Source organism: Lagopus muta, chromosome 2 (assembly GCF_023343835.1).
Source record: "Lagopus muta isolate bLagMut1 chromosome 2, bLagMut1 primary, whole genome shotgun sequence".
In the NCBI taxonomy this organism is placed as follows: domain Eukaryota; kingdom Metazoa; phylum Chordata; class Aves; order Galliformes; family Phasianidae; genus Lagopus; species Lagopus muta.
The window spans coordinates 69,926,878-69,953,201 of NC_064434.1; the positions used below are offsets into that span (position 1 = coordinate 69,926,878).

At 43.0% G+C, this 26,324-nt stretch overlaps 2 protein-coding genes across 6 annotated transcripts in view; one reads left to right on the forward strand and one right to left on the reverse strand.

The window, feature by feature from the left end:
- Positions 1 to 2,784: 2,784 nt before the first annotated feature.
- On the forward strand, positions 2,785 to 21,612 carry AGT (angiotensinogen). Of its 4 annotated transcripts, none has more exons than XM_048935992.1 (5): positions 2,785 to 2,878; positions 14,981 to 15,800; positions 18,664 to 18,928; positions 19,521 to 19,665; positions 19,942 to 21,612. In XM_048935992.1, the coding sequence occupies exons 2-5, from the start codon at positions 14,984 to 14,986 to the stop codon at positions 20,131 to 20,133; spliced, it is 1,419 nt and encodes a 472-aa protein (XP_048791949.1). In that variant the 5' UTR covers positions 2,785 to 2,878; positions 14,981 to 14,983; the 3' UTR covers positions 20,134 to 21,612. The 4 variants fall into 4 exon arrangements, with proteins under 4 accessions (XP_048791949.1, XP_048791947.1, XP_048791950.1 ...); XM_048935990.1 differs by lacking the exon at positions 2,785 to 2,878 and adding an exon at positions 9,942 to 10,063; XM_048935993.1 differs by lacking the exon at positions 2,785 to 2,878 and adding an exon at positions 10,163 to 10,252.
- COG2 (component of oligomeric golgi complex 2) overlaps positions 20,987 to 26,324 on the reverse strand; it is a 28,068-nt gene continuing 22,730 nt past the window's right edge. For both annotated transcript variants that reach the window (XM_048935988.1, XM_048935989.1), the window contains exons 16-18: positions 25,998 to 26,137; positions 25,729 to 25,909; positions 20,987 to 24,345 (exon numbers count right to left, since the gene is read on the reverse strand). In XM_048935988.1, the coding sequence (XP_048791945.1) occupies positions 24,244 to 24,345; positions 25,729 to 25,909; positions 25,998 to 26,137 (423 nt within the window). In that variant the 3' untranslated portion in view covers positions 20,987 to 24,243. The remainder of the gene's footprint in view (positions 24,346 to 25,728; positions 25,910 to 25,997; positions 26,138 to 26,324) is intronic.

Genomic DNA, 26,324 nt, shown 5'->3' on the forward strand with positions numbered 1-26,324 from the left:
ACAGGGAGTGCAAGCGTCTGGCCCGGCCACACCAGCTGCTGGGGTGGAAGCGGGAAGGTGGTGCCAGACCCTCCCTGGGGCAGGGCTGCTGTGCCCACCCGGTGGCAATGGGCCCACCCGGGGCCTGGCACCACTCCCGGCTGCCCCAATGAGGATGTGGGGACAGGCAGGAGGTGGCTGCTGACTTCAAGGTATGCAGCTCCTGAGGAAAGCCCTCGTGGCAGTGAGCCACTGGAGTGAAACTGGAGCTGCAGGAGGGTGTAGCCTCAGCAGACACTGCAAGCTCGCCCTTTTCATCCCTCATCAGAGAAAAGCCTGGCATGCCCAATGGTGGGGCTGTCTCTGCGGCCAGGTGTTGACCATGTTCAAGGACACCAGGGCTGAGATCTGCAAGGGCTGGTTCCGTGTTTGAGGTTTGATGCAGAGAGCTCAGAGCTGGGCAGGTAGCAGGAGATTTTAACTAAGGGAGGGATCCTATTGGACTGTGCATTTAAGAAGTTCCATGCCCTCTGTAACTCAGGATTTTAAAACCAAACACATGCTTACCTGCCACTGAGTTCAGGGTTTCACAACCTTGTTCATCTCCTGTTGTGCTTTTGCTGCCAGCCACATCACATCTCACATTAGACAGCAAAACACTGCCCTAGAGAGGATGCCAGTACTGAGGATGATCTGAAGATATAATGGCAAGATTTCGGAGACAAACAGGCATGGATACTCCTATATGCGTTGAAAAGAAAGAGATGCCACCCTCTCAGAAAAAATTACAGTTCCTGTAACACAAAACACAGCCTTGAGTACAAACGCTACACAGCCTCCCTTTTCTTTAATTGGCCCTTTGGTGGACCAGTCAGAGCTTGCTGTCAAAGATGATTTATGGAGAGCAATTAGGTGAAACAGAATTAATTCCTTTCCGTTCTGCTATTTTTCACGGCAGTGCTGTGAGCAAAGCTTTCTCAGAGTGCATATTCCCATGTTTAGTCCCCATAATTGTACCCACTGTTGATGTCTGCAGGCTCCCTCCTGAGACCAAGTTGTCCAAGAATATAGATGCTGTCCAAATGTGTGAGCAGGGCCAGGTCTTGTACTCCAAATGTGGCAGTCATTTGATCAAACTTTGGGTGTGCAGAGCAGATCCTAAACTACACATCTCTGCTTTTTCTACAGTCAGTGCAGAAGAGCTGTGCCTCCAGCGAGTGATTCATTGTGTCCTCATTCATAAGATCTCTCTGCAAATGACCGTGTCTTTTGACTGCCTAGAGGTGAAGCCTCATGGCCTATCTTACAGAAGCTATTAAATGTGTGTACCAAGTGAGATGAATCTCAACTAAAAGTCTAAGATAGGCAAAGGGCATGAATGCCAACATGAGCCTTACGGATGTGATGTACCCAGTGTACCATATTCAGACAGTGGTTAAAACGGGAATGTTCTTTAGCCCTCACAGAGATGCTGTGGATTAGGGTCACTCTCATATGTCAAACTAACATGAAGACTGGAGAAGGAAATGCTCAGCACCCTGGACACAGCTATAATGTGCTGAGCTCTGAGGGGTGCTCTTGCTGCTGAAGGGGAATTGATACAGTTTGTCTCCTATGTGTATACTTTGGTGCATCATAAGGGATGTTTTCATACTGCAGCAACTCACTCAGAGGGTATGGACAGCCCTTCCCACCTCCTCCCCTCCATCCCCCCCAGCATGAAGCTTCAAGTCACGATGCTGCATGAAATGTCATATCTCTGAGATCTCAGCCTTACTTCAAGTCTGCCTGAAAATGGCCTAAAGAGATGATGCCTGGGGAAGGCAGACAGAAAGCCCCATCCCAGGAGGCATTCAGGGCCAGGCTGGATGTGGATCTGGGCAGCCTGATCTAGTGATTGGCAACCCTGCCCACAGCAGGGGGGTTGAAACTAAATGATCTCTGGGTTCTTTTCAACCCAGGCCATTCTATGATTCTATGATGACTCTGTGAAAGAGACAAATGAGCAGAAAATGCTCCCCAGAATGTTTCAGTTCTCAGATTTCTACATCACTTTGTATCTAGCTAGCCATGCTGAAGTGTTTTACAAGAAAAGTGTCTTTAAGCAGTTTTGGTCTTTAACATGAAGTCTCCTTTTAAAGCAGAGAAGTACATTTTTCTCCTGACATAACTCTTGTTATTATTACCACTTTGTGCTGTCCGCAAGCCCTCAGATGTGGTTATAGGCTGGGGGAAAGTGAAACATTTGCATCTTATTTCAGGTAGGATAGTGCAGTAAATTGTGGATTTCTAATAGGAAAAGAGTGGATGAAAGAAATTGATAATATCTCTCTCCATGAATGACATTGGCTGGTCTCCTCATTCATCGGGGCAATTATTTGTGTTAGATTTATGTATAGTAGGGACTATTAAACTCTGCATTGCACTTGTAGCTGTGTAGATATGTTCCCTGCTGGAACAATGCTGTATGTATAAGATATGAGGTAATGGGGAGATAAAAGAGAAAGGCTATAAAAGTGTTTTTGAAAGGTGGATGTGGCAGGGAGATTAATGTGAAGAGATTACTTTGATACAAGAAAAAAAAAAAAAAAAAAAGGCAATTATACCTATTTGTCCTGGCCACTTTGCCACGGATAACTGCAAGGATACCAAAAGTAGCAATTATTTTTGTGGTATTCCACTACGGATAGTGTAGCAGAAATGCTAACTTGCAGCTGGACCCAGTGATTCAGCACCTGGTGGGAAGGCCAACCCAGGGAAGCTCAGGTGCATGCAATGTACCTGAATGACCAGAAGAGGTGGAGTCAGGATGCACCCCTTCCGAGACCTCATTTAAGGATTAGCAGTGCAAGTGAGGGTATCTTGCTGGAGTTCTCTGTGTGCTGGAGATCTTCTAAAGGTAAGCAGATTTTCTTCTCTTGTTTCTGCATCTATGGCTGCTGCATCTGGGCTTGTTCTCATTTGCTGTAGCCTAGGATTGTGACACTCCACTGTTATTGTGCTGCTTTCCATCACATTATAGTATTATAGATAGACAACAGAAACATGTTGTTATAGCTGAGGATACTGACAGGCAGTATTAGATCCACTAACTTAAAAAGGCTTTGATCCTTAGTCATGCTCGTCCTCTGAGAAAAAGCTGAGTAGATTTTAACACTGGAAAAGGAGGTGAAGGCAGACAGTGAGAGGCTATGACAGCAGGCTTTGTACGCTTTCACTTGGCAAGCTGTTGTAATGGATGTACTGTCATATTAAAGTAGTGTAAAGAGGAGGGCTTGTGACAGGCCTGTGCAATTCCTCCATGCTTGCATTGTCTCAGTGCACAGCAGATTTCCATCCCCCTCTCTCAGCAGGGGTGATAGGGCAGGTCTGTCCTGGCCCTGCAGAGTGAATGCCTGCATAGCTGTGAAGGCACGGTCATCTGAGAGATAGATGTCAGAGTGCATGCAATTAGCTCCCAGTAGGCCTTCTCTGGAAAACCAATAGGCTGTTGTAGATGTGACTGGGCAGGATGTTAAGTTAACAGTGTAGAGTTCATGTGATGCACAGGCTGGCAATGTCAATTTTTTTTTTCTTTTTTTTTCTATACACCATGGCTAAACACCCATTCGTTAAAATGGATGGAGCTTTGTCTGTTACCTTCAGCCCTATCCAAGGGCTCTAAAATGTACAGAGAATGTGAGCACTAGTTCAACAGCTGCTGCCCACAGACCATCATTCAGGCTCCAAGGGTGTAGGCTGCTATTGGAGCCTTTAGGCAAAGGCTGTGTGAAGCACAGCTCCTGGGAACCACCAGCCCATAGCCAGGAGAGCTTGGACAGGTAGGATTTCACTTTTTCTATTACCACAGGGGTGATACCTTTATTTCTGTTCTCCAGAGCTTTTGAGTGATGAGACTGCATTTCCTCTTCCATCATTAATGCTGTCAGATTAGATTTCCTTGACTTCTTGCCTTTTCATTGAGAAGGCATAAGGTTTGATTTGGATTTGTGGCCTTAACTGCCTTTCACGTGAGGAAGACTCTTAGCACCTCTCTCTTCAGCTGTTAGTCAAGGTGACATAAATGGAACCTAAAAAGCCCAACATAGAAAACAATTATGTCCACTTCTTGCTGGGCTTTGTGCTACAGCTCCGAATTTCAGCCCTCATTTTAAAACATCTGGTATGAGCTTTTCTTAGTCATGCTTATGTAATTCCTTTTCCATCGACACCAGGTGGACCCTGGTCACTCAGCAACCTGATTAAGTCTTTCATAACCTTGTTGTCATTAAACCTCATGTGCTGTCATCAGTTTAATGTTTCAGGGTTTATCCTCTGACTTGACTGATCCTAGGTTCTCTAGTGCTTGTTGGCTGCTAAGCCCTTCCATTGCTCTATCCTTCTATAAGGGGCTGTTTTTAGGCCAGATGATTTCATTTTGTGCTGTCTCCAGGGGCTTGAGAAACATGATTGGTTTGTCTGGGTCTCTTTATAGCTCTCCCTATATTTGCACTGATTTATGGATAGAATTTACTATGTAGATTGAGGTGCCTCTGTGAAACTGAGCAGCTCTCTGTCCTTGCTTCCTCCTCTGACTTTGTATGAAGTTATATAAAACATCTTTGTTCTGTCTCTGAGATTAGTCTCATTTTAAACTACTTGGTGCTTTTCTGAACTTTGCATTGATTTGAATCCAAATGTCACAGCCACAGTCACATGAAACCACAGTTTCTTATACTTTCCATTACTTTGGCCCATTGTAGTGTGGACTTCTGCCCAGTGCCTTGCAGCCTGGCAGGGTTTGCTCATGCTCCTGCACACATCTTTGCTAACTGGGAGCATGTTACAACTGAAACTGAGACTGGATGAAATTGAGCCCAGCTTGGGGTTAGTTTTTAAAGACTTTTCCTTCAGTTTTCAGCAGTAAGGCAATACAGGCTTTCTCTGGCCTGTTCTCTAGGGAAAACATCCTTCTCTTCTGTTTCCAGTGGCAGAAGAGAGGTAAAGGAAGGGGAGGTCAGGAAGGTCATGTGGAGTTTTAGGGGCTGTGCTGGGACTGTAAGAGCCAGGTCTGAGATCTAGACTGCCCTACTAAATGTCATGGCCAGCCTAGTGGAAAAATGCTTCAGAGCAATGAGAAAAAAGGGTTCTAGAAACCATGGGGAGGGGCTTTAATAACTGCCCTTTGAAAATCCTGTCTGATGTTTGTTTGTTGTTTTTTTTTTTTAAGAAAAAATCCCTTGGAGGGACTGAAAGATATCAGAATCTTATCTAAAGGAGGAGACCAAAATTACATGCTTACACCATTTTGCCCAGCAGAGAGATGCTAGATACCTCTAGGCAGTTGCTTTCTCTGTGTTGAATAGTAGCAGAAGAGGAGTCTGTCCCAAATGTGGTCTTAATGCTCAGACATGCTCACAGCACCTGTGGCTCTGCCATCCCTGACTGCTGGCAAGGAGATGCTGACACAGAGCAGATGTATCCTGGGGCTGTGTCATTACCCTGAGTAGGGGTGACACCCAGGGCAGACCCCTGCTGCTACATGCAGGCCCCTTCTCTGCCCTCCCTGCACAAGCCTGGCAGTAGCATTGCTACTTCTCTATTTGTGCACCCAGAATGAAAGACAAAAGACATCATTCTGTATGCTTTGGTGAGTAATGACAGCATTATCTGTGCTGGCAGCTGCAGTATCAGGCAGCTCTCTAAGTACTTTACCAGTGCAAACAGGCATAGCTATCTGAGCCGCAGGTCCAGGTTTTGTTTGAGCCGAGCCAGCACTGCTGCATTCATATGCTACTTTGAAAGAGGAGTTGTTTAACGAACAAAAGGGTGCTTTTATGATTATTTATTTTTATTCTTTTCTTTTGAGCTGTGAAACACCAAGTGGCAGTGTAGGAGAGGAGCCAGCTGCTGCACCTCCTCAACCCTTTCATCACAGGAAAGCCGCACAGAAACTCGGATTGTATTGGGAAAATGGATGTCAGAGCATCCACTGGGCTTTTGGGGAGCTTAGGGTTTACAAAGGCTTCCATTAGTGTGTGTTCCAGCACCCTAACCAGAGGCAGTCCTACTTGTTTTCTCACTGAGAGCATCCTGGACTGAATTCACTGAATTCGTTCAGTTCCATCCCCCAGGCAGTAAGCTGAAATCTTATTCTACAGTTAATACTGAAAAGGTGGAACAACAAGGCAAGGTAAAATAAACCCAAAACCACAGCAAACATTTAAGTGCTTGCTTAGGATCCATCCAGTAAAAACAAAGGAGTAGGAAACTCTGCTCTCTGACTGCTTTTTGCCACTTACTGCATCTTCAGAAACTTCAGTCACGAGCTTTCGTTATTTCCTGTAAGAAAACAGCAGTGGGCCTACGTTTAACTTTCATCCCCCTCGCTTCCAGAGCTGTTGGCTGGGCAAAGCGAAAGGTTAATGACGTTTCCAAGCGCTGCGTGACCGGGGTCCTCCACACGGTGGCAGCTTCGGCTCAGGAGAAAGGAGCGGCGGTAGGCGGCCGGCGGCCGGAGCTGCTGCTCTGCTGCGTCCTGTGCTGTGCTGTCCTGCGAGCTTCTGGGCTCCAGGCAGCCCCACTGTGGATGCAAGCAGCTCAATGGGAGCTGGTGCGACTGCAGCAGTTTGTATATGTAGCCTTGCTACATATACAGCCTGCCAATGGAAGCTGTATCGTACCGAATGTCGTTATAAGCTGCAGCAATGCCTGCTGGTGTTAACATGTTTGCAGGTGTTGTATTGTTAGGTGAGCTTTGGAGATAGGTGTGCACCAGCAGAAAGGTCATCTGCAAGAGGAGATGCAGAGTTGGTGGTGCTGCTGCAGGGAGCCGGGAGCAGCCTCCTCCATCATGCAGCAGGGCTTGTGGCACTGCTAGAGCACCTTGGGAACATGGTGCCCCATGCATCGTTTTGGGGAGACCTTAGCTACTTGAGTCAGCCCCACAGCTGCCCACTCACAATGCGTGTGCCCAGGTATAGACAATGAAGCTGTGAGGGATCTGGAGAACAAGTCTTACAGGGAGCAGCAGAAGGAACTGGGATTATTTAGTCTGTAGAAGAGGAGACTCAGAGGCTTTATTGCTCTTCATCTGAAATGAGGTCATAGCAAAGTTGGGGGGTTGGTCTCTTCCCCTAGTCTGACTGGTAGAATGAGAAGCAATGGCCTCAAGTTGTACCAGAGGAGATCTGGATTGGATACTAGGACTCAGAAAGAGTGGTGAGGCACTGACGCAGGCTGTCCAGGGAAGTGGATTGAGTCACCGTTCCTGGAAGTATTGAAGAACTGTGTAGATGTGGCATGAGGGATGTAGTAGGCATGGTGGGTTGATGGTTGGACTAGGTGATGTTACTGGTCTTTCAATGATTTTATGATTCTATAACCAAGTCGAGCACAGCACTGATTCAGTTTTCATGCTGAAAAATTGGCATTAGGGTTAACCTTTGCTCACATGGTCCCTGGGTTTAGTTGTGCTTCTCTTCACTGTGAGAACCAGCATCAGCAGCAGGATAATCTCTTTCATCATCTGCACTTTGAATGCTATTATTGAGAAGCATTTTTGCAATCCTCTTTACACAAAAAATTGGGCAAGTGCTGAGTACATCCCTCATGTTCACCAGCTGCTTTCACAGAAAAGTGTGTCCTGCCAACAAGGGCAGAAGTCAGATGTACAGAGAGAACATGGGAAAATAAAAATTACATACAAAGCTTTTCCTTATCAAAGTGTTATTAAAATAGTAAAAAAAAAAAAAAAAAAAAAAATTACTTTGCACAGCCTTTCCCCATCAGAGATAAGGAAAAACAAACAAAAAAATGGCAACTTGCCATAGTTGTCACAGAATGGGGGGAAGGCTGGTTTATTGTCATGCAGAAACCTGCCTGGCCTATCAGCAGGTCTGTACTACCTGACTCCTCCCTACTTATTTACTCTGGGAAAATTCAATGAGTACTTTGTGTGCAGTGGAAGTGAGAACAAACCCTGAAAGTCTGGCAGGAGATAGAGAATCAAATTTCAGACCTCGTGGCAGTGAATCTGCCAGTAGTTAATATGAGTGCTTTGACTAAGCAAGAAGAGAAAAAATCCCCTTAAAGTGGCTAACTGATATTAGAAGCCTAGACACTGTTCTTGCACACTGTTCACGTTTCCCTGGGCTTATTGGTGTGTTTTTTTTTCTTTTTGAAAAGACAACAGTGTGCTCCTAAATGTGCTGTACGAAGGAGCACTGCCCAGCTGGGGTCAGGTTTGCTGGGTGTGATGGTTCACTGACACAGTGACACTGAAATAGTATTTCTATTTCTGCAGAATGAGCCAGGTTAAGCTGACCTTAGCTCAGAAATTTCTATTTCCATCATAGGCAGTAGACAGGCACTTAGAGAGGAGTCTGTGAAGTGCTACATGGATCTAAAACTCGTGACGGCTTATTGTGTGGCATCTCCTGAGTTAGCACCTGAACTATCATGTTCTGCATCTTCTGATGACTGTGCCCTTAGTGATTTCATGCAAAATTTTGCTTCAGTTAAACATTTTCAGTTTCTACAGCGTCCTGTGTCTGTGTCTTCTGCAGTTTGTGTATGAAGCAGGGCACTTCCTTTCTTTTACATTTTCTGCCTGTAATTTTACTGAGAACTTGCTAATTATGGCAAAATGGAGTCAACGTATGGTGTGTGACTTCAATATTTTGCATTTTCTCTTTCAATCCCAGTGGTTATTCTTCCAAACCAAAATGCCATGTTCTCCCCAGGCACTTGGTTGCTCTACAAACATTACACTGGGGGTTTCACAAAATCTCTTCCTTCCAGCATGCCTGCCATCTCACAGCAATCACTACACCTATCCTTAAAGCAATATTTCCTGTCCACTTCTTGGCAAGTTCTCCCACACAGGCTTCCTCTTTCTCTTTCCTGTCATTTCTGTAGTTTGTCCCCTCCTTGTCCAGACCTGATGTGATGTTCCTTTTTCAAAACAAAAGGGAGAGAAGAGTTGTGAATGTTGATGGTGAATAGAGATTTGTGATTGCCAACCAAAGTCCACAAGTTGTACAGATAAACTCTTTTGGTCCTGCTTTCTATTCAAGGTAAATCAGTCTTAAAGAAAGATACTCTACAATTTAGTACCATGTGCACATAGTCACGTATCATACACTCTGAGTTAATCCTATGTGAATTCATAATCAATGCAGGCCAGAAGTGTCAACTCAGCCTATGAAGAGCTTGTATTGATGTTCTTAGCACTGCCTTTGGGCTGAGTCTGAGCACATCATTCCTTATCTTCTCTCCAGAGTGACTTCTCCATAAATCCCATCCTAACTTCATAGGTGACTATTGGGATGCTGTCCTAGTAGTATGTCTGGCCCCTTTGAGTTCAGGTCTCAGAGTGAATTATGGAAGACTGGAAAACAAAGGACAAAAAAAAAAAAAGTAAAATATTTACTACTATCTCTGCACAAAGTGCTGAATTTTATACGGCCCTTCCCAGAACTCGGATCAATGGGCGCTTCAGCAGAACGGAGACAAGGTGTTCTTCAGCAAAAGAATTGCTGGCTTGCTGATCAATTGAAGTTTGGTGTTGGGCAAAAATATTTTTTTTTCCTACTGAAGACCTAATTACTCGCTTCTGGCTACAAGATCAATATTACTCTACTGGGGTTAAAAATTCTGAACCATATCTGGCAGTTTTTACATAAGTAAGCAGTGGCAGGAACACACCCCAGAAGTTTTCTTGGGCAATAAAACTATCCGCTATTTGCACTTCAGAAGAGAAAGGCTGGTAAAGGAATTTCTTTTTAATGGAGCAAAGGAGATGAGGGAGGCTGCAATCAGAGCAGTGACTGCAGTATCAGCAGGAGCAGATTCTCAGCCACTCTCTGCTTCCTTTCTGGAGAAGGCAGCTGTGACCATGAATAACAAACAGGAAAAACAGAGGCAGGTCTTTTTTTTTTTTCTTCTTTTTTTAATAAAAGTAGGGCAAGGGGAGGGATGAGAAGCTTGGGCTTGCTTATGTAAGGGTGAGTACAAAAGGGAGTTCCAAGACCCCCTCCAGAGATCAGGAGGAGTGAAGCAAAAGAAGGGCAGGAACTTCTTCACTGAACAGCAAGCTTGAGAGGTTTGTGCTTCTTTATACCTTTATGGTGGGTATTGAAAGATGAGAGTTGCAACAGAAAATCGGGGCTTTCTTTGTACAGGCAATGATTTTAGGAGGGATCTTGCTTCTATGTTCTTGAATCCCTAGCTGCTGGAAAGCCCTGGGGAACTGGTGGAATTGCTGTCTTTGGAGGCTCTCAAGAAAAGGCAGGTATGGCACCTAGGGATGTGGCTTAGTGGGTGGGCATGGTGGTGATGGTTTGACAGCTGGATGAGATGACCTAAGCGGTCTTTTCCTGCCTTATGATTGTATGAAAGTTTTTCAACCACTTTTTTCCCAGTGCAATTCTACCATGGTTCTCTTTAGGGACAAGAGTCATCACAGCTGACAGGCAGGATGCTTTTTCTCTGGCAGAGTGGTCAGGTGTTGGAACAGGCTGCCCAGGAAGGTGGTGGAGTTACCATCCTTGAAGGTGTTCTAGAAATGTTTAGGTGTTGTACTAAGGGATGTAGTTTAGTGAGAATATTGGTGAGTTGTGGACAGTTGAATTGGGTAATCTTTGAGGTCTTTTTCAACCGTGGTGATTCTGTGATAGAGACTGTCATCCTGCTGAAGTCTAGCTTTTCAAGCACAGCATCATTCCTAAAATGATGGCAGCTCAACAAAATTAAGCCTGACAAAAGCGTCCACGTATAGTAATTGGGATAATGCTTGTGCTCTCTACCTTAAAAAGAGCTCAGAAGTGAAATGAAAACCTGTAATTAAGTCATACTAGGAAAAAATATGTTCCCAGTTGTGACAATGCATACTCTCTATAATCTTAGAGTATCTTCTTTAGTATAAAATGAAAAAGTAAATGTCAGAGATCTAAGAAATACACTACTGAATGATGCGTAATTGTAGGGGAATGCTAATTGAATGAGCATAAGGGACTGGCAAATTTGGTGGGATTTGTGTCTGAGCTTTGCACTGGGGCATAAACATGGGTGGAAATCAAAGTCTTTACCACCATAAGGCACAGTTCCCACCATGCTGTTGAGAACTGTGCCTACAGACAGCAAAAGGAGAGCGTGATTCACTGCAGGAGCTGCAATGTGATGTGGTTACAGCCTACAGGGCAGCTGGAAGCTGGGATTACCCAGGCTGTTCCCTCTGGGTGCTACAACAGCATTTCTGTATCACATGTGAGGCAAAATGACTTAAGAAAAAAAAAAAAGTACAGTAGCTAAGGGTTAGATGATTTCCCATCCAGTACGTAACATTCACAATAAGTATGTAAGTCTGGCAGCTTATTACTGAGCAGCCCTCATTAAGGATACTTTTCAGTTTTACAGAGCACAAGGTGCCCTTTGCTGAAACAGCCCAGACTTCAGTGTTCTTGATACTGAGAACTTCAGATGGAGCTTGCATTTTCTCTGTGCCCAGGCCTGGCTCAGTAGGATGCAGCAGGCTGGCTGTGGTCCATGGGCATGGTGCTCAGAACATGCTGCCAGGCCCAATGCCTCCTACAGGCCTGACTGCTTTGGTAACACATGCACCTTCACTGGCCCTGGGGAATGGAAGGCTAAAAAGGGAGATTGCAATCTGAGACCCAGCTCTGTCTCTTCAGCGTTTAGCTGAACACAATGCATTCTTAATGCAAGAGCTGCTTCTCCCATTGCTTGGATGTATGGCTGGGCTCCATGCATCTTATAGCCATTTGGAGATGGTGCAGATGCACAGGGCTTGTTCTGTAGCCAGATGCTCCTTAGATTCAGATGGAGAAAACACGTTAAATATTTCAAGCTGTTTGTTTAGGCCTTGTTGCATGACAGCATGCCATATGTGGCTATGCTCAGGACTGTTTTCAAACCTCATTACAGCTTAAGTAGTGAAACTGTTCAAATGAAAAGCAGTGCTGCAGAGATGGACATTTTCCATCCCTTCATCAGGGCTCAGATGTCACTGACAGACCCTTCAGTTTCACCACTTCCAACAGCCCAAATTCATCTAAAACTTTGTTCAGTCTTTCTTGGCTTGCTTCTTGAAGTCCTCATGTGACTGAACTCTATAGCACAAATTGGGCCTGACTGGCTCTTTAAAACTGAGACCCTAGGATGTTGTCAGTTCTATTCCCATTAAGGCCATAGGATTTAAATTGCTGACTATAATGATGGTGCTGAATGAGACCATCTATGTCACCCCCAGTTTAATTTACCACTTACTTGCTTAAAGAGGAAGAGGGGCCATACAGGGGAGTAGGTCTCTTCCAACCTGAGCAATACTATGACTCTAGGCCAAAGCTGGAGGTTTGCTTCCAAAGCAGCAGAAAGATCTCTGAATCCCTCTCTATTTTCCTAAATAGGACTGTTGGAAGTTGAGACTGGGAGAGGCGAATTCTGTTACCTGGATCTGGTGTCCTAATCCCTTCTAGTTTTCATCCTCTTCTTTCCAGCACATTTGCTTTGAAAAGGAAAATGAATAAACTGTTGATGTTACGGATAGATTAAGAGGATAAGAATTGAAATATCCCACTCACTGATGTGTCACAATCACACTGACAAGCCACAAGTTAGAGATTCTTATCCAAGAAGAAAAATATCTGATCTGACTGCAAAAACTGCAGGCACAAGGAAATCTGCATTTATTTGAGTCTAGCACAAAAATGAGCAGAGTTATTTTCATGTCCTATAATCAGTTCTCCTGCATAACAAAACATCGGTGTCCATCTTAGTCAATGTGTAACAGCAGGCTACACAAATGAGCTGGGTCGGGTTAAAGGTTGTGTATTGATCTCTAGGGTTTTTTGTGCATTGTCCAGTGTTAAATTGCACTAGAGTTTCATTGGGTCCTTTCTGGTCTGATTTAACTTTTTTCAGCCTTCCCACCCATGAGGTAGCTTTGTGCAATGCTACTGGAGACATTTGGGAAGGCCCCCAAATTGGGAAGGGCATAAATGCCCCTGCAGCCACCACGCACTGCTCAAAAGGAACCACAAGGAGTCTGCCCCAGAGGACAGGGCATCTGTGGGGGACAGCAGCACGGACAGTAAGCACACACTGTGGGTTTGCTCTGAATACCAGTTGTTCAGCTCAAGTTTTCTTCCTTTTCTGAAAGGCTCTGTGTGGATTTACTTAGGGAAATACAGCATGTTTGCTTTGCACAGATCAGGTTGTTTAAGTGGTAGCAGTGAGATCTGCCCTCCTGCTGTTTCTGCCTGTGAGAGTTGGTGTGGTGGCTCTGGGGGAAGCAATCTGCCAGCACCAGCTGCTGTGAGGATGAAGGCAGAGAGTGGAGGGAATAGCAGCACCAGCTACTGCTGCTGATGTGCTGATTTAGAAGATGGGATGGGATTAACTACAACAGCAGAAATTCCTTTTGTAAGCCAACCTGTTAGACGTGCCTACAGCCTGGGAATGTGAATGCATGTTAACAGGCACGTACCTAGTGAGGTGTCTGTCTAATTACCAAGTGTCTATTCCTCTCAGGTTTTACATTTGCAAGAGGGTGGTGATACTGCAGACCCGAGCATTATTAGGCATGAAACACCTGGAGATCCCTGAGCAAAATGAATATTGTTATACCTTGTAAATCAGGTGGGGTGTCAGCTCTCGAATGGCTGGGTTCAATCCATAGCGCTTCTGCTCTATGTAAATTAAAGCATTAGTGAGACAGACATTGCACTGTGTCTTCCTAAAAGTGTCAAGCTACCAGGGTGGCACTAGTTGGAGACTGGCACCACTCAAAAACTGGAGGAAGAAGGTGGAGATCAGAGCTTGGTTAGCGTTTCCCTTGCTCAACAAACTCTGCAGAGACTGGAAAGGGCAATAAGAAGGTGAAAAGAGTTGAAACAAACAAGATATGACTAGTGGTGTAAAAATGTAGCCCTGAATAACAGCGTTATGGCCCATAACAAGCATTACTCTCACGGAAGAGTAATGTCTTACGCATTTGGATTTCAACTATGTGAATCTGAAGTTGCAGACTACAAACCCAAGGAAGGTGCAGCAGAGTTATTAGTTATTAAAAAAAATGATACAGGAGAAGTGAGAATTATAAATACAGAGAATTTGTCAGTGTGTTTATGTATACAAGTGTACGTGGATATGTATGTGCACGCATACATATTGTGCCTTTCTTGTAACCTATATGCAGCTGATCCCTTGTGCTAAAACACTGGTAATGTCCATGTTCAGGAGAAGTCTCCATTTCTAGTCAGGAAAAACAAGAGCAGCAGGAAACCTTTTACTGGAGAAAAGGGTTACTTGTGCAATAGAGAAAAACTGAGTTTATCTTTCTTAATCCTGTTTTTAAGCGACAAAAGTGCTATGAAGATAAATACTTGGTTTCAGCGGCAACACACTTGTGTAAGAGAGCCTTGAGGCAGTTTGTCTAGAAGCTAGAATGAATGTTTGCACTGGGCTGTGGAAATATGAAGTGCTTTGTTAGTGTCATGCGCTACACTGACTTGACATACAGAGCAGGAGAGCTCAGTGGTGGGACCTTAAGAGAACTGGTTTTCAAACCCACTTCCCCTGTAACAGCAGGCAAATAGCTTAGGTTGTCCTCATGTCAGCAAGATTTAGTGCAGCAGTATGCAGACAGATCTTTGACTAGGTCCCAGGAGCAACATAGCTGCATTGTTATAATGTTTTGAAAGAACTAGCAGTCTAGTTTGCAAGCCTAGCTCATTGAGATCTCCAGCCCTGTTTCTTCCGGTGCACAGTCTTCAGGTTGTGACAGTGGGTAATGTAGTCAGATCCACATTTAGCATTTTCCCATCTGCAGCCACTGAATCTGGTGGTCACTCCACCCTGGCCTTTTTGTTGAGCAAACAGTGCAGGCAGCACTAGACACTGCTTCCTGCCTTTGTAACACACGAAGTGCGAGCACCTCGCCATAAAGGAAACAGTATTTATAACAGGCTGATCAGTCTTTCCTCCCTGCTTTTTCTTTCAGCAAATGCCGTGGAAGTGGTTTTTCAACATGAAGCTGGCAGCAGACCTTCTCTGTTTGCTCCTGTGCTTCACTGCAGTGGGTTGTGATCGGGTCTACGTCCACCCTTTCAGTTTGAATGCTATCAATGAGAGTGCCTGTGAGGAGCTGGAACACTTGGCCCAGGAAGGAAAGAAAACATTTGTGCCTGCCTCCATTGAATCCCAAACTACGCCTGCCTATGAAGAGGATGTGAAGAATGAAGTCAGGGTAGATTCCCCTAGCCTAAGTGTCCGTGGAAGGCAGAAACTGATCTACCTGAAGGACTTTGTGCATGTCCTCGGCATGCGATTTTACAGTTTGCAGAGGGAAGCACGGCAGGGCCAAAATGTCCTGTTGTCCCCTACCAGTCTCTATGGCTCCTTGGCGTCTTTCTACTTGGGTGCATCCAACCAGACAGCTGCTGATTTGCAGGGTTTGCTGGGATTTGTTCCCCCCTCTGGAGACTTTGATTGCACCTCCAGGGTGGATGGGCACAAGCTCCTTGCAAGCCTGAGGACTATCGAAAACCTTGTCAAAACCCGGGATGAGGATCTGCTCTTTTCCAAGATGTTCTGCCTCTTCTCTGCCCCTGGCATACCCTTATCCCAACAGTTTGTGCATAACTTGCTCCGCTCTGCTGATGCTTTTTACACACGAGCTGTGGACTTTACAAACCCAAGTGAGGCAACAAAACAAATAAATGCCTTTGTGGAGGCCAAAAGCAAAGGCCAAAGCAAGCACATACTGACAGACCTCGACCCGACTACTGACTTAGTGTTTGCAGTGGATGTTCGCATGGCAGGTGAGAGGGAGGCAAGTACTTATGTTGAGGCAGGCTGGGTGGAAGAAAGGTTAGCTACTGTGCTTCCCAGGGTAGAAACAGGGCCAAGAGGTGAGAGAGAAGAAATCACTCGCATGGGAACCTTGAGCGCTGCTCCATGCAGTGTCCTGTTCCTGGGGTTCTGCCCACATGCCACCTCCTCTCACCCAGCCTCAAGATAGCCAGGGCAATGGAGAAGAAGTGGAGGGGGTGGCATCAGGGGACTTTTCCTAGACCAGGCAGCTAAGGTGAAGAAGGGCTTGGGAAGGTGAATAATAAGAGTGCTATGCATGATTTCTTACAAACAAGTATCTAAGTGTCCTTAGGGGCTTTGGGCAAAAGTCATCTGGAAAATAGGTTTAAAGCAATACCTTTCCACAGGCTAAAGGAAATATCAAGGTCAGAAAGTAAGCCACCGGTTAAGGAAGCTGGGAGAATATCCAAAAACTAGAAATAGGGCAATCTCATTATGTGGTGTTATTCCATTGCTGATGTGCCAGAACTCCCCCTGTTTTGCATCTAAGAATGTAGTTGGTTTTCAGCATCCTAATGCCTGAATGCAATATCAGAGATGGCAAATTTTTGGGCAATCTGTGTACCAGTGACCGTATCTCAGAAAATTTGCAGTGAATCATAAGTTTCTAAGTGGGCTTCTACTGCTAGCATTGGAGCTCTGGTGTTCATAAAATGCTTTTGTACCTTTATCTTCTCAACTGCAAACTTGATTTCAGATTTCCTTTGCCTTTCATGAGTGCTGTCAGAGGATGCTCTGTAGTGCTCATTAACTGATCCCAAATTCTGTAGAAGAGGTGTGACAGACCATCACCTTTTAGTCAATGTGAGGTCTACCATAGAGATAGCACTACAAAAATAATTTTTGAATTGAAGACTAGGACACAGTCATAAGAACAGAATTTTCTTTTAACAGAGAAATTTTTCTTCTTCTATATAGGAAACTTGTAATTTTATTTGCTTAGCAACACATTTTTGAAGCTCTGAACGGCACTAGGTCAGCTGTTCTGCCTCCTCTTTCAAAACAATGCACTTGAGATGCTGCATTCTCCACCTGTGGGCTGGAGAATATTGGCTCAAGGATGAAATAATTAGATAAGTAACTCTTTATTAATAAATGTGGGAAATGGATGGCAGCATTGGCTTGGCCATTTGACTACGGAGGGACAACCATGACAGCTTATGCTGTCTTGTTCCATGTTCTGCCTCGTAGCTGCAGGAAGAAGAAGGAGAAAAAAAAAAAAAACACCAATATTTTGCTCTGACACATACTATAGAGGTTTATGAAACGCTTCCAAGAGCCAAAGGATTGATAGAATGATGTGGCAGAAATCTGAAGGCTAAATTTCCTCAAATAGTCTCAAGTGCTGCTCGCTTCTCACAGTTGTTTTCACATTTATAGACTTACTGCTGAGCAGGAACTGCTATTCAGGATCCAGCAGGGAACATTAAGTGCAAATCTTGCTGATTCAACTTTTTTTTATGAGGTTGCAAAATAATTACCAACCAGTGAGTGAAGACACTGCAGTTGTATACATGATTTTAAACCCACTGGCATTTAGCAAAACAGTGTACAACGAAATGGTGATATTCCCAAGCAGCACCCTTGCTTCGGAGGGCAGACTTTATGCATCCAAAGTCATGTTAAATGCTCCGGAAGCAATCAGCTTCCTGGCACGTTGTGTTAAGCCTTTCTGGAAGCTCCTTTTATTTAATGAGAATGCAGAAACTGCCTGGAGCTAATCCAAGGTCTATGCCCTCAGGCATTCACCCTTGCCAGAGGGCAGTGCTGCTTCGGGGAAAGGAGTGAGAAACACCAGTAGGCAGCCTACTGATCACTTGCTGCCTCACAAAGAGTTGAACATCACTTTATTTTCCCCTCCTCAAGACCAGGTTAGGTTTTTAAAAATCAGTTACTATCCCAATTTAATGCATTTAACCTGAAATTTCAGTTCTATTCATTTCTCTTTTAATTCTGTTCTTGGCTTCTGCTCTCCTGGGCCTAAGTTTGGCAAGGTTACAGATGCTGTGAAAGTGGCTCATTACTGCTTTCAGGTGCTTTCTCTTTCTCCTGAGATGTGGGGAAAAAAAAAAAAACAGTGAGCAACTCTCTTCTGTTATTTTATTGTGTTCATAGAATGGCTTAGTTTGGAACAGAGCCTAAAGGCTTCCCAGTTTCAGCCCCCTGCCATGGGCAGGGCTGCCACCCACCAGCTCAGGCTGCCCAAGGCTCTATCCAACCTGGCTGAGAGCCTCCAGGGATGGGGCACCCACAGCTTTTCTGAGCAGCTGTGCCAGTGCCTTGCCTGCCTTGCATCTGCCTTCCTGGCTGCCTCAGCTGTGAGAGGGCACTGCATGAGAGCTGCCCTGGCAAATGCATTCAAAATATGCAGCTGTTGTGCACAGTTATCACAGCTGCATGGGGGATGTAGAAGGAATCCATGTCTTCTGCATCTCACTATAAGCCATTCAAGAACTGCTTCGCAGCTTGGGAGGGAGTAAACAACGGAGCAGGCAGAAATTTCAGCCAGCTTTGTAGCCCTTTCTGGTTGCAAAAAGTGGTGTAAACACAGCAGTTTTGATCAGTCTTGATAGCATTTCAGAACCTGTGCTGTGAGTCTGTCCCAGCCTCTGCCTGATGCTACCAAAAGGCATATTAAGGTAGGTTACACAAGCTTACAGTAGCTAAATGCAATTGTGCATGTGCAATCCTTGCCAGAGACGGTGTGTTATAAACAAACATAGCCCCCAGTTAAGGGGCAGAGGGGAGAATGAAAAAGAAGAATCAGTTTAAAATCTTTTGATGATTGTTTGTTTGTTTGTTTGTTTTTAGTGAATGCTAAGAAAGCCTCTCGGATGAAAGAGCCTCAGGAGTTCTGGGTTGATTCAAACAGGGCAATCTCAGTCCCCATGCTGTCAGTAACTGGGACGTTCAAGTACATGACCGACACCAGTGAGACCTTTTCTGCAACTGAAGTCCCTGTTGGCAAGAATGTTCTGCTGGTGCTGCTGCAGCCCATCAATGGCAATGACCTGGACAAAGTAGAGGCTGAGCTTCCCTTGCAGTCATCAGCCTGGCTTGAAAATCTGTCCCCAAGGTACATTTTGGACACCATATGATTTCCTGTAAGAATGAATGGGTGAGGGCGTGCAGTGCAGCTCTGCCTACTTCCTGCTCTACAGCGAGGTTTGGATCCTGCCACTGAGAATGTAGCATTTAATGCAGAGACCCAGGGATGCCACATTATTAGTAGGAAAAACTTCCACTGTGTGGCAACTGACAGATCTATACAATGTGAAATGCGTTACAACAGATACGTGATGACAGAAAGACAGGCACAATAGAAAGGTGCTATAAAGGAAGGGAAGAAGATTGCTGACCCGTATTAGAAGATTCCAAGGTTCACAGGAGAAAGTTTCACCAAGGGATCCCCAACCAGAGATCCTTCCCCTGTGGGGGAAGCCCTTAAATGAGGCCTAACAGAGGTGCAGCCAGGTTCCACACCTTCTGGTCACACAGCTGAAGTGCCTTCACCTGTGTTTCCAGGGCTGACCAGGTCCATCCTCCAGGTGCTCTATCAGTGGTTCAGGTCCTGACTCAACAGCTGCCCAAAAACTACCCAAACACTCTGCTCTGATACTACAGGATACACTCATTTTTTTTTTTTACTTTTTTTTTTTCCCCTCCAGAAAAATTAAATTAACTTTGCCTGAGTTAAGAATAGAAGACAGCTGTGATCTACAAGAATTTCTTGCAGCTATGAAACTGCCTGCACTGTTGGGGAAGGAGGCAGATCTCAGTAAAATAAGCAACACCCACCTCACGGTTGGAAAGGTACAGTACACATCACTGGTGTTCAACAAAATATGCCTCCTGTAGCTGTATAACTTCAGAATCATAGAATTATTAAGCTTGGGAAAGATCACTAAAATTATCCAGTCCAACTGTCAACCCAAGCTTTTTTCTCGTTATAGAATAAATATTTCAATGGCTTATTTAACATCCGTGAGCCTGGTGGTTACAGGTGATCCAAGTTACTGATTATTGCATGTGCTTTTTTATTTACTTAAATTCTTATCATATGCTGATGAGTCACCTTTTGCATTACAGATAATGAACAAAGCCTTTTTCAAACTGAGCAGCGATGGAACACATCAACCAGAAGACACCACAGCACAGGAAAAAGATTCAGTGCCACAGGAAGTAATGCTGAACAAACCGTTTCTTTTAGCAGTCTTTGAAGCAAAGTCAAGGGCAATGCTTTTCCTTGGTAGAGTAACAAACCCCCTGCAGGAGGTTTAAATGCAAGCAGCAAGGAAGAGGGGAGAAGAAAAAGGATGCACGTTTCCCATCACCTTTTTGTACTAATAAGCTGTTTTTATGATCATGTTGAGTGCTCTACCCTACTTGTAGGTCAAGGGGAAAAGGTTTGAAATACAGCTTTTTAAAAGCTAAAAAAAATTACAACATCCCATCTTTTATTTGTTTCATGCAAACCACCCAGTTCCCTTCTTTCCTTCTCCCCCTCTTGTCTTCCTCTGCTCCACCGTTTTTCAAGGCAGTGGGGATAAAACAGTAATCAGCAAGTCAACTTACACTGTTATTTTATAAGTGCAAATGCCATTTACTACAGAAAGGTAGGAAAAAGGATCAGTTTTGCAAGACATCTCTCCAATTTTTCAAATTATCCACAGGGACTTCTAGCTTGATCAGCAGTATTTGCCTTTAAAATGCTGCCAACAGCATGGGAAGGCTTTACTTGTACCACTGAGACAAGATTTTGCCTTGCAAGCAAAAACACAGTTGTAGGAAGTTTCTTCTTTCTGCAGCCTAGATGGACACATTTATTTCTCAACTCCGTGGAAAAACTAAAAATAGGGCTGGTAGCATTAATGAAGTGCTGCAGATGAATTCTCACAGCCTGACAGCAGTTTCTCTGATTATTTAGAAAAAAAGAAAAAAGAGGCCCACTTACTATTCCAATACAATTTCATTACTTAGAATATTTACTGATCTGAGATGCATTTATTATGGTCTTATGGTGGAAAAAAGAACATTACTGGTTAGAGGTGAGATCTGTAAGCCTTAACACATCCAAACTGTATTTTCTGAGGGGGGAAAAAAAAAAAGAACATTATAGTATTAGTGGCAGTAATCTATACTAATGGTGAGTGTGCTGCTATGTGTTAATAAAATGGTTTTAACAGTTCAAATTTCAGCAGTTGCAGAACTTGGGAACATTAAACTGGAACAACAGATTATTAAGACTTGAATCCTGAATGAGAAAGAGAGAAACTGGGAGTGAAATCTTGGTACTGTAAAAGCCTGCAAGAGCTTTTCCCTTTGATTTTATTGGCACACAGACTTCCACCTCACATTTTTAGATTTGCCTTTGGAGCTGATGGCATTCAGACAGTAACTGCAAACCCCTCTGCAGTACGATACCAGATGTATTCCGCAGAGAGCAGTATCTCACTGTCATCCACAGCGGTACAGATTTCTATCTTGCCCAAAACCACTCATGTCAGCAGCTAGCTATCGGTGCTACAGATACACAGTGGATTCTTCTACTTAATAAAAAAGACTATTAATAACACAACTCACTCTTGTGAATACTAGGATTTCAAATGCTATAATATCCATGCATTTATCTAATTATTCTGTATGTATTCCTGATGCTTTAACATATAAATACTGTGCTTGCAATATACACAGCAGCAATTAACTGAATTTGCAGAACAAGAAAGCTACAAATAAAACCGACTTCTAATTGCTTTGCCACAGTTCAGTTGGGTTTATGCCTGTAACAACTAGATCTCTTGTTCCAACTTTTGAAATTTGCTCTAAATCAGATTTATGTTTTACAAGACAGTAAGTTGCAAATTAGTGCCAACGCTATAGCTGTAAGCATGAAACAGACAGCTTCCAAGTATTCATAAAGGCTCGATTAAGTTATTCCACTTATTCATTGAAGCCAGAAGGTACAATCAACCGCAAATAAAACTGCAGATCATAAAAGTTTCCATTTTTACCATGAAGATGGGAATGTAATGTAAGGGAATCTCTGGCAATGATGCCATTAAGTTCTAGGACAAAACACCATCATTTGTAGTTGGGGACTACAAGATACTAAAGGACTCCGTGCACTGCTCAGTATTACAGAGAAGAGAAACAAGGAAAATACTGGCAGTAGAAAGCAGCTGCCCATTGACACCCTGAGGATGAAAAGGAAGAAAGTAGATGCATCCAGCTGGATGCCTAAGTCTGAGAGTCCAAATGGATTCATCCTAGGGAACTCACAGCTGGCTGATGTTATTGTAAGACCTATTTTTCAACTGTCTTGTGAATCTGGATGGGTCTCAGCTGATTAGGAGCTGGCAAATGCAGTCCCAGGTTTCAAGAATTACAAGAAAGAAGAGCCTGCTAATTACAAGCCAGAAAATTACTCTGGGAGTTATTGAAAAACATCTGAAAAACAATGCAGCCTTTGTTCACCATCAACATGGAATCATAAGAAATTGTTTAATGAACTTATATCTCCTTTTATGACACAATTACATACTCAGTTGACCAAAAGGGCCACCTGATTTAATCTTTTTGTATTCCAGCAAAGCTTTCCATGGTGTTTCTCACAGCTTTCAAATAGAAAAGATGTCCAGCACATAGCTAGACAAAAACATAGTATGATGGGTGAACAATTGGTTGGCAGGTTGGGCTCAAAGGGTAATAGTAGATGGGGTTACATCAGGCTAGTGCCCAGTCACTGTTAAGGTTCTCCAGGGCTCTGTTTTAGGTCTAATTCTCTTCCCCATTTTCATCAATTGCTTGGACCATAGGACTTGAAGGCAAAGTAAGCAACTCTGAGGACAACACTAAATTGGGAGGAGCTGCTGACTCCTGTAAAGCATTGCAGAGGCATCCTGACAAACTAGAGAGCTGGACAATCACCAGCTGCATTAAGTTTAACAAGAACAAGCTCCTGCTTCTGCACCTGGGATTGGGCAAGCCCTGGTATATGTACAGCCTTGGGGAAGAGAGGCTGGAGAGCAGCCCCATAGAAAGGGATCAGGGGGTTCTATGTGGAAGAGAGAAGTTCTGGAGTCCCTGCTACAGTATGAAAAAGATAAGCTTTCCTGAATATTCAAATGCTGAAAAACATGGCATCTGTTCACTTTCCTAACAACATTATTTTACTGAGACTTGTTCTGACATCAATTTTACGTCTAAAATACTTACCACGTATTACTCTTCACTCCATATAGCTAATGAAGTTCTAACAGAAAGGTGGATGTGTTATTTTTTGCTTTCTTCTTTTTCACCTCCACAGTTAATAATTTTCTTGGTATTTAAGCTCCAGCTGCAAAACTTCAGTACAGGCAGCAAAGCAGATTCCAAGAAGAGCTCAGACAGAGTTCCAAACCTATGAGGGAGTTTGCCAAGCTAACAGTTTAAAAAGCTCTCACTCTTTTTATAAAATGAAACATATTAAGACAGATTTTCTCCTGGCATTATTCACACTGTATCTTATATAACTGCGTACGAAACACTACCAAAAAACAGTGAAATCTTCTCAGTCTGCCACTTCTCAGCAGCTGTTCTGTTATTGCCACATATATTTTTCCCAGTCTTCTGTCCCATCAGAATATGGATGCGAAAATCCCACTGAAACTTAGGAAACACTTAGGAAACTTAGGTTTCCCCAGTCCCAACGAATTCTTCCACCACACTTGCAATAATGTACACAACAGGTAGCTTAGTATATTAAGTTCTAGTTTGAAGGGAAACAATTATGGAAGCAATAGCCAGAAAGTTAGGTACCGGTACTACAAATGACTTTTTAATTATACAGTACCTTAGCAGCTTTCTGTACGGAGCACTTCTCACCAACAAGGTGCATTAAAAAAATCTGTAAGATAAGAACATCTGAAATCCTAACAAGAGCAAAGCATGACTCATGATGAGGGAAAGCTGATAAATGCAAAGCAACAGCAATAAACAGCAGACAGGTATTCCTGTGAACAGTTTCATTATTTCAGAACAGCTGTTCCTTAGGAAGATTTAGACAACTAGCAATATATTTGATTCAAAAAACAAATGGGACATCAGAGTTAGGAAGACAATTTATTACATACTATTTTCATCATATATGTTCATTCTTCTACATAATAACATTTACAAGAAAAATAATGGAAACATTTTCTTCCACTTCCCACTTCTGCAGTAAGAAGTTTAGGACTTATGATTGCTTTCCATATAATGGAAAACTATTGGTAAACTCTCAATCTTTTGGTGAAACAAACAGAAGATGCACCGATTTGTTGCTTGAGATGCAGCAGGAAGCACTTCATTGCTACTTGTTTGGGAAAATAACAAATAGTTTTCCTTCATCGTCAATCACGTTTTCAAAACCACTTAGGATTGTTCCACTGTAGCCTGATCCTTGGCAGTTAGAACAAGCTCTGTAAGGGCTGAAAAGCTTTTTATGTTGTTTGTTTCCAGTCCCATCTTTCGTATCTAAAAAGAAACAAAAGCAGCATTGATTTGCTTTAAAACAACAAAAGCTCATGTTGTTAAAACAACTGGGAAAGCATATGTTTTATCTTACATTAATGAATGGTAAAAAAAAGAAAAGAAAAGAAAAAGAAAAAGAAAAAGAAAAAGAAAAAGAAAAAGAAAAAGAAAAAGAAAAAGAAAAAGAAAAAGAAAAAGAAAAAGAAAAAGAAAAAGAAAAAGAAAAAGAAAAAGAAAAAGAAAAAGAAAAAGAAAAAGAAAAAGAAAACTCTACAGAAAAGTTACTACAAGAAATTTCTTACCTAGGAAATCTGTTGTTCTAACAGTTAGAAAAACACAACAATGATAAACCTGAAAGTGCAATGAAATCTAAATATACTAGTAATGAAATAATCCTGAAAAGGTGTTTGTTGCTGGAACTCCAAATTGCGTCCAAAGGTACCAAATCAGCTCCTAAATGATTATTCATAATCTAACCCAATTCAACTTAAATTCACACATTGCAATATTGTTATTGCACATAACAGGAACACAAAAACCAAGAACCCAGCTCATGCTCCTAGCTAAAAACTGCCAAATGGTATTTCCTGTTAATACTTTTCATGCCTCCACTTAAATCACTTTCCTTTCAGTTAAGCCTCAAAAATGAGAAAAGCATCAGTTCACACACAGGCCAAATGTATCTGCCTGTTATAATGCAGCCACAGCATGTGCTCATAAACAAGACTGATGACAACTGCTTGGCAACTAATGATGTAGACTACACTTATTTGTTTATATCTGCATATTACATATAGAAATGATGACTGCAAATCAGGATGTTTATGCAGTTTGATACAGCTACTACACATATTTCCTGGACTATCTCCTTCCCCTTTTTTTTTTTTTTACTTTGGTAATTAAGGTTTCATATTTGGCACTGAAAAGAGCTTACTATTGTGTAACACAACAAATAAGAAATCCTCTAAGCTCTTGGATGTAAACCCTTGACTATGCATTAAGGCAAGGCGGGAAATACCCAGAGAAAAGGCAATCAACAACTGAAGCCATAGAGTCATTTCTACTGGAGGAGAGAAGAAAATTCCCTGATTTGTCCACTTAGTATTTCTTTTTAGCTTCTGAGTACTAAGAAATAGGTGAATTCAGAACGTTGAGAAATACAAGCTTTTTCATTTATGTAAGAAATTACAGGAAAGCATGTATCACTCAAGAAGACTCTACACTCAGGTTTCAAGTCATCTGCATTACACAGCTGTAAAAGTCAACCAAACAAAATGTATACAAAGTTTCACTTTTGAAAAATGAAGCTGAACTTTCCTCCTGTACCTCCCCTCCCTTCCCAAAACCAGTAATAGCAGTAAACAAATGTTTCCTCTTTTAACTTACTTGCTCTCCAAAATACTCGACATCTAGAGCCAGCTGCAGTCGAATTTTATCATCATCACTCATGCCCCCATTTGTACCAACTGGGTTCAAAGCTGCAGTCCTCCTGGCCTGCTTCAACCTTTTTAAGCTCTCTTCCATTTTCTTAACAGAGCTCAGAACATCTGATACAGTTTCATAATACCTAAAAGAAGGAAAATTAATGAGAGCAAAAATGTTACTGTTACAAAAAGCCCACCTGCTGCACAGAATGTTAAGTATGGCTCTCTTACCTTTGTGTGCTTTCAGAGAGGGCACCTTCCAACCACTGATGGATCATAGGCTGTTTCAGTACATTTCTGTACTCATTCTGCAGTCGGTAGAAGGGCTTAAGAGCACTATCAACATAAGATGAAGCTTTAGTTGGCACTTCCTGGGAGCAGACAGAGAAAGAAGGTAGAAAAAACAAATAACCTGTAATTTATCTACTGATAAGACAGACATCAATTACAGCATGTATGCAGAATGCTAAGGGTGGATGTAAGCCAAGAAATAGATACTTATTCAAGCCCAATCAACAAAGAGGTCTTCATATGCAGGAAAGACACTATGACAACATC

Excerpts from the sequence above, each read along its gene's own strand:
- AGT (XM_048935992.1), top strand. The coding sequence starts at position 14,984 with ATGCCGTGGAAGTGGTTTTTCAACATGAAGCTGGCAGCAGACCTTCTC. Across the intron at positions 15,801-18,663 it reads AGTGGATGTTCGCATGGCAG|TGAATGCTAAGAAAGCCTCT; the intron begins GTGAGAGGGAGG and ends GTTTGTTTTTAG. Across the intron at positions 18,929-19,520 it reads CTTGAAAATCTGTCCCCAAG|AAAAATTAAATTAACTTTGC; the intron begins GTACATTTTGGA and ends TTTCCCCTCCAG.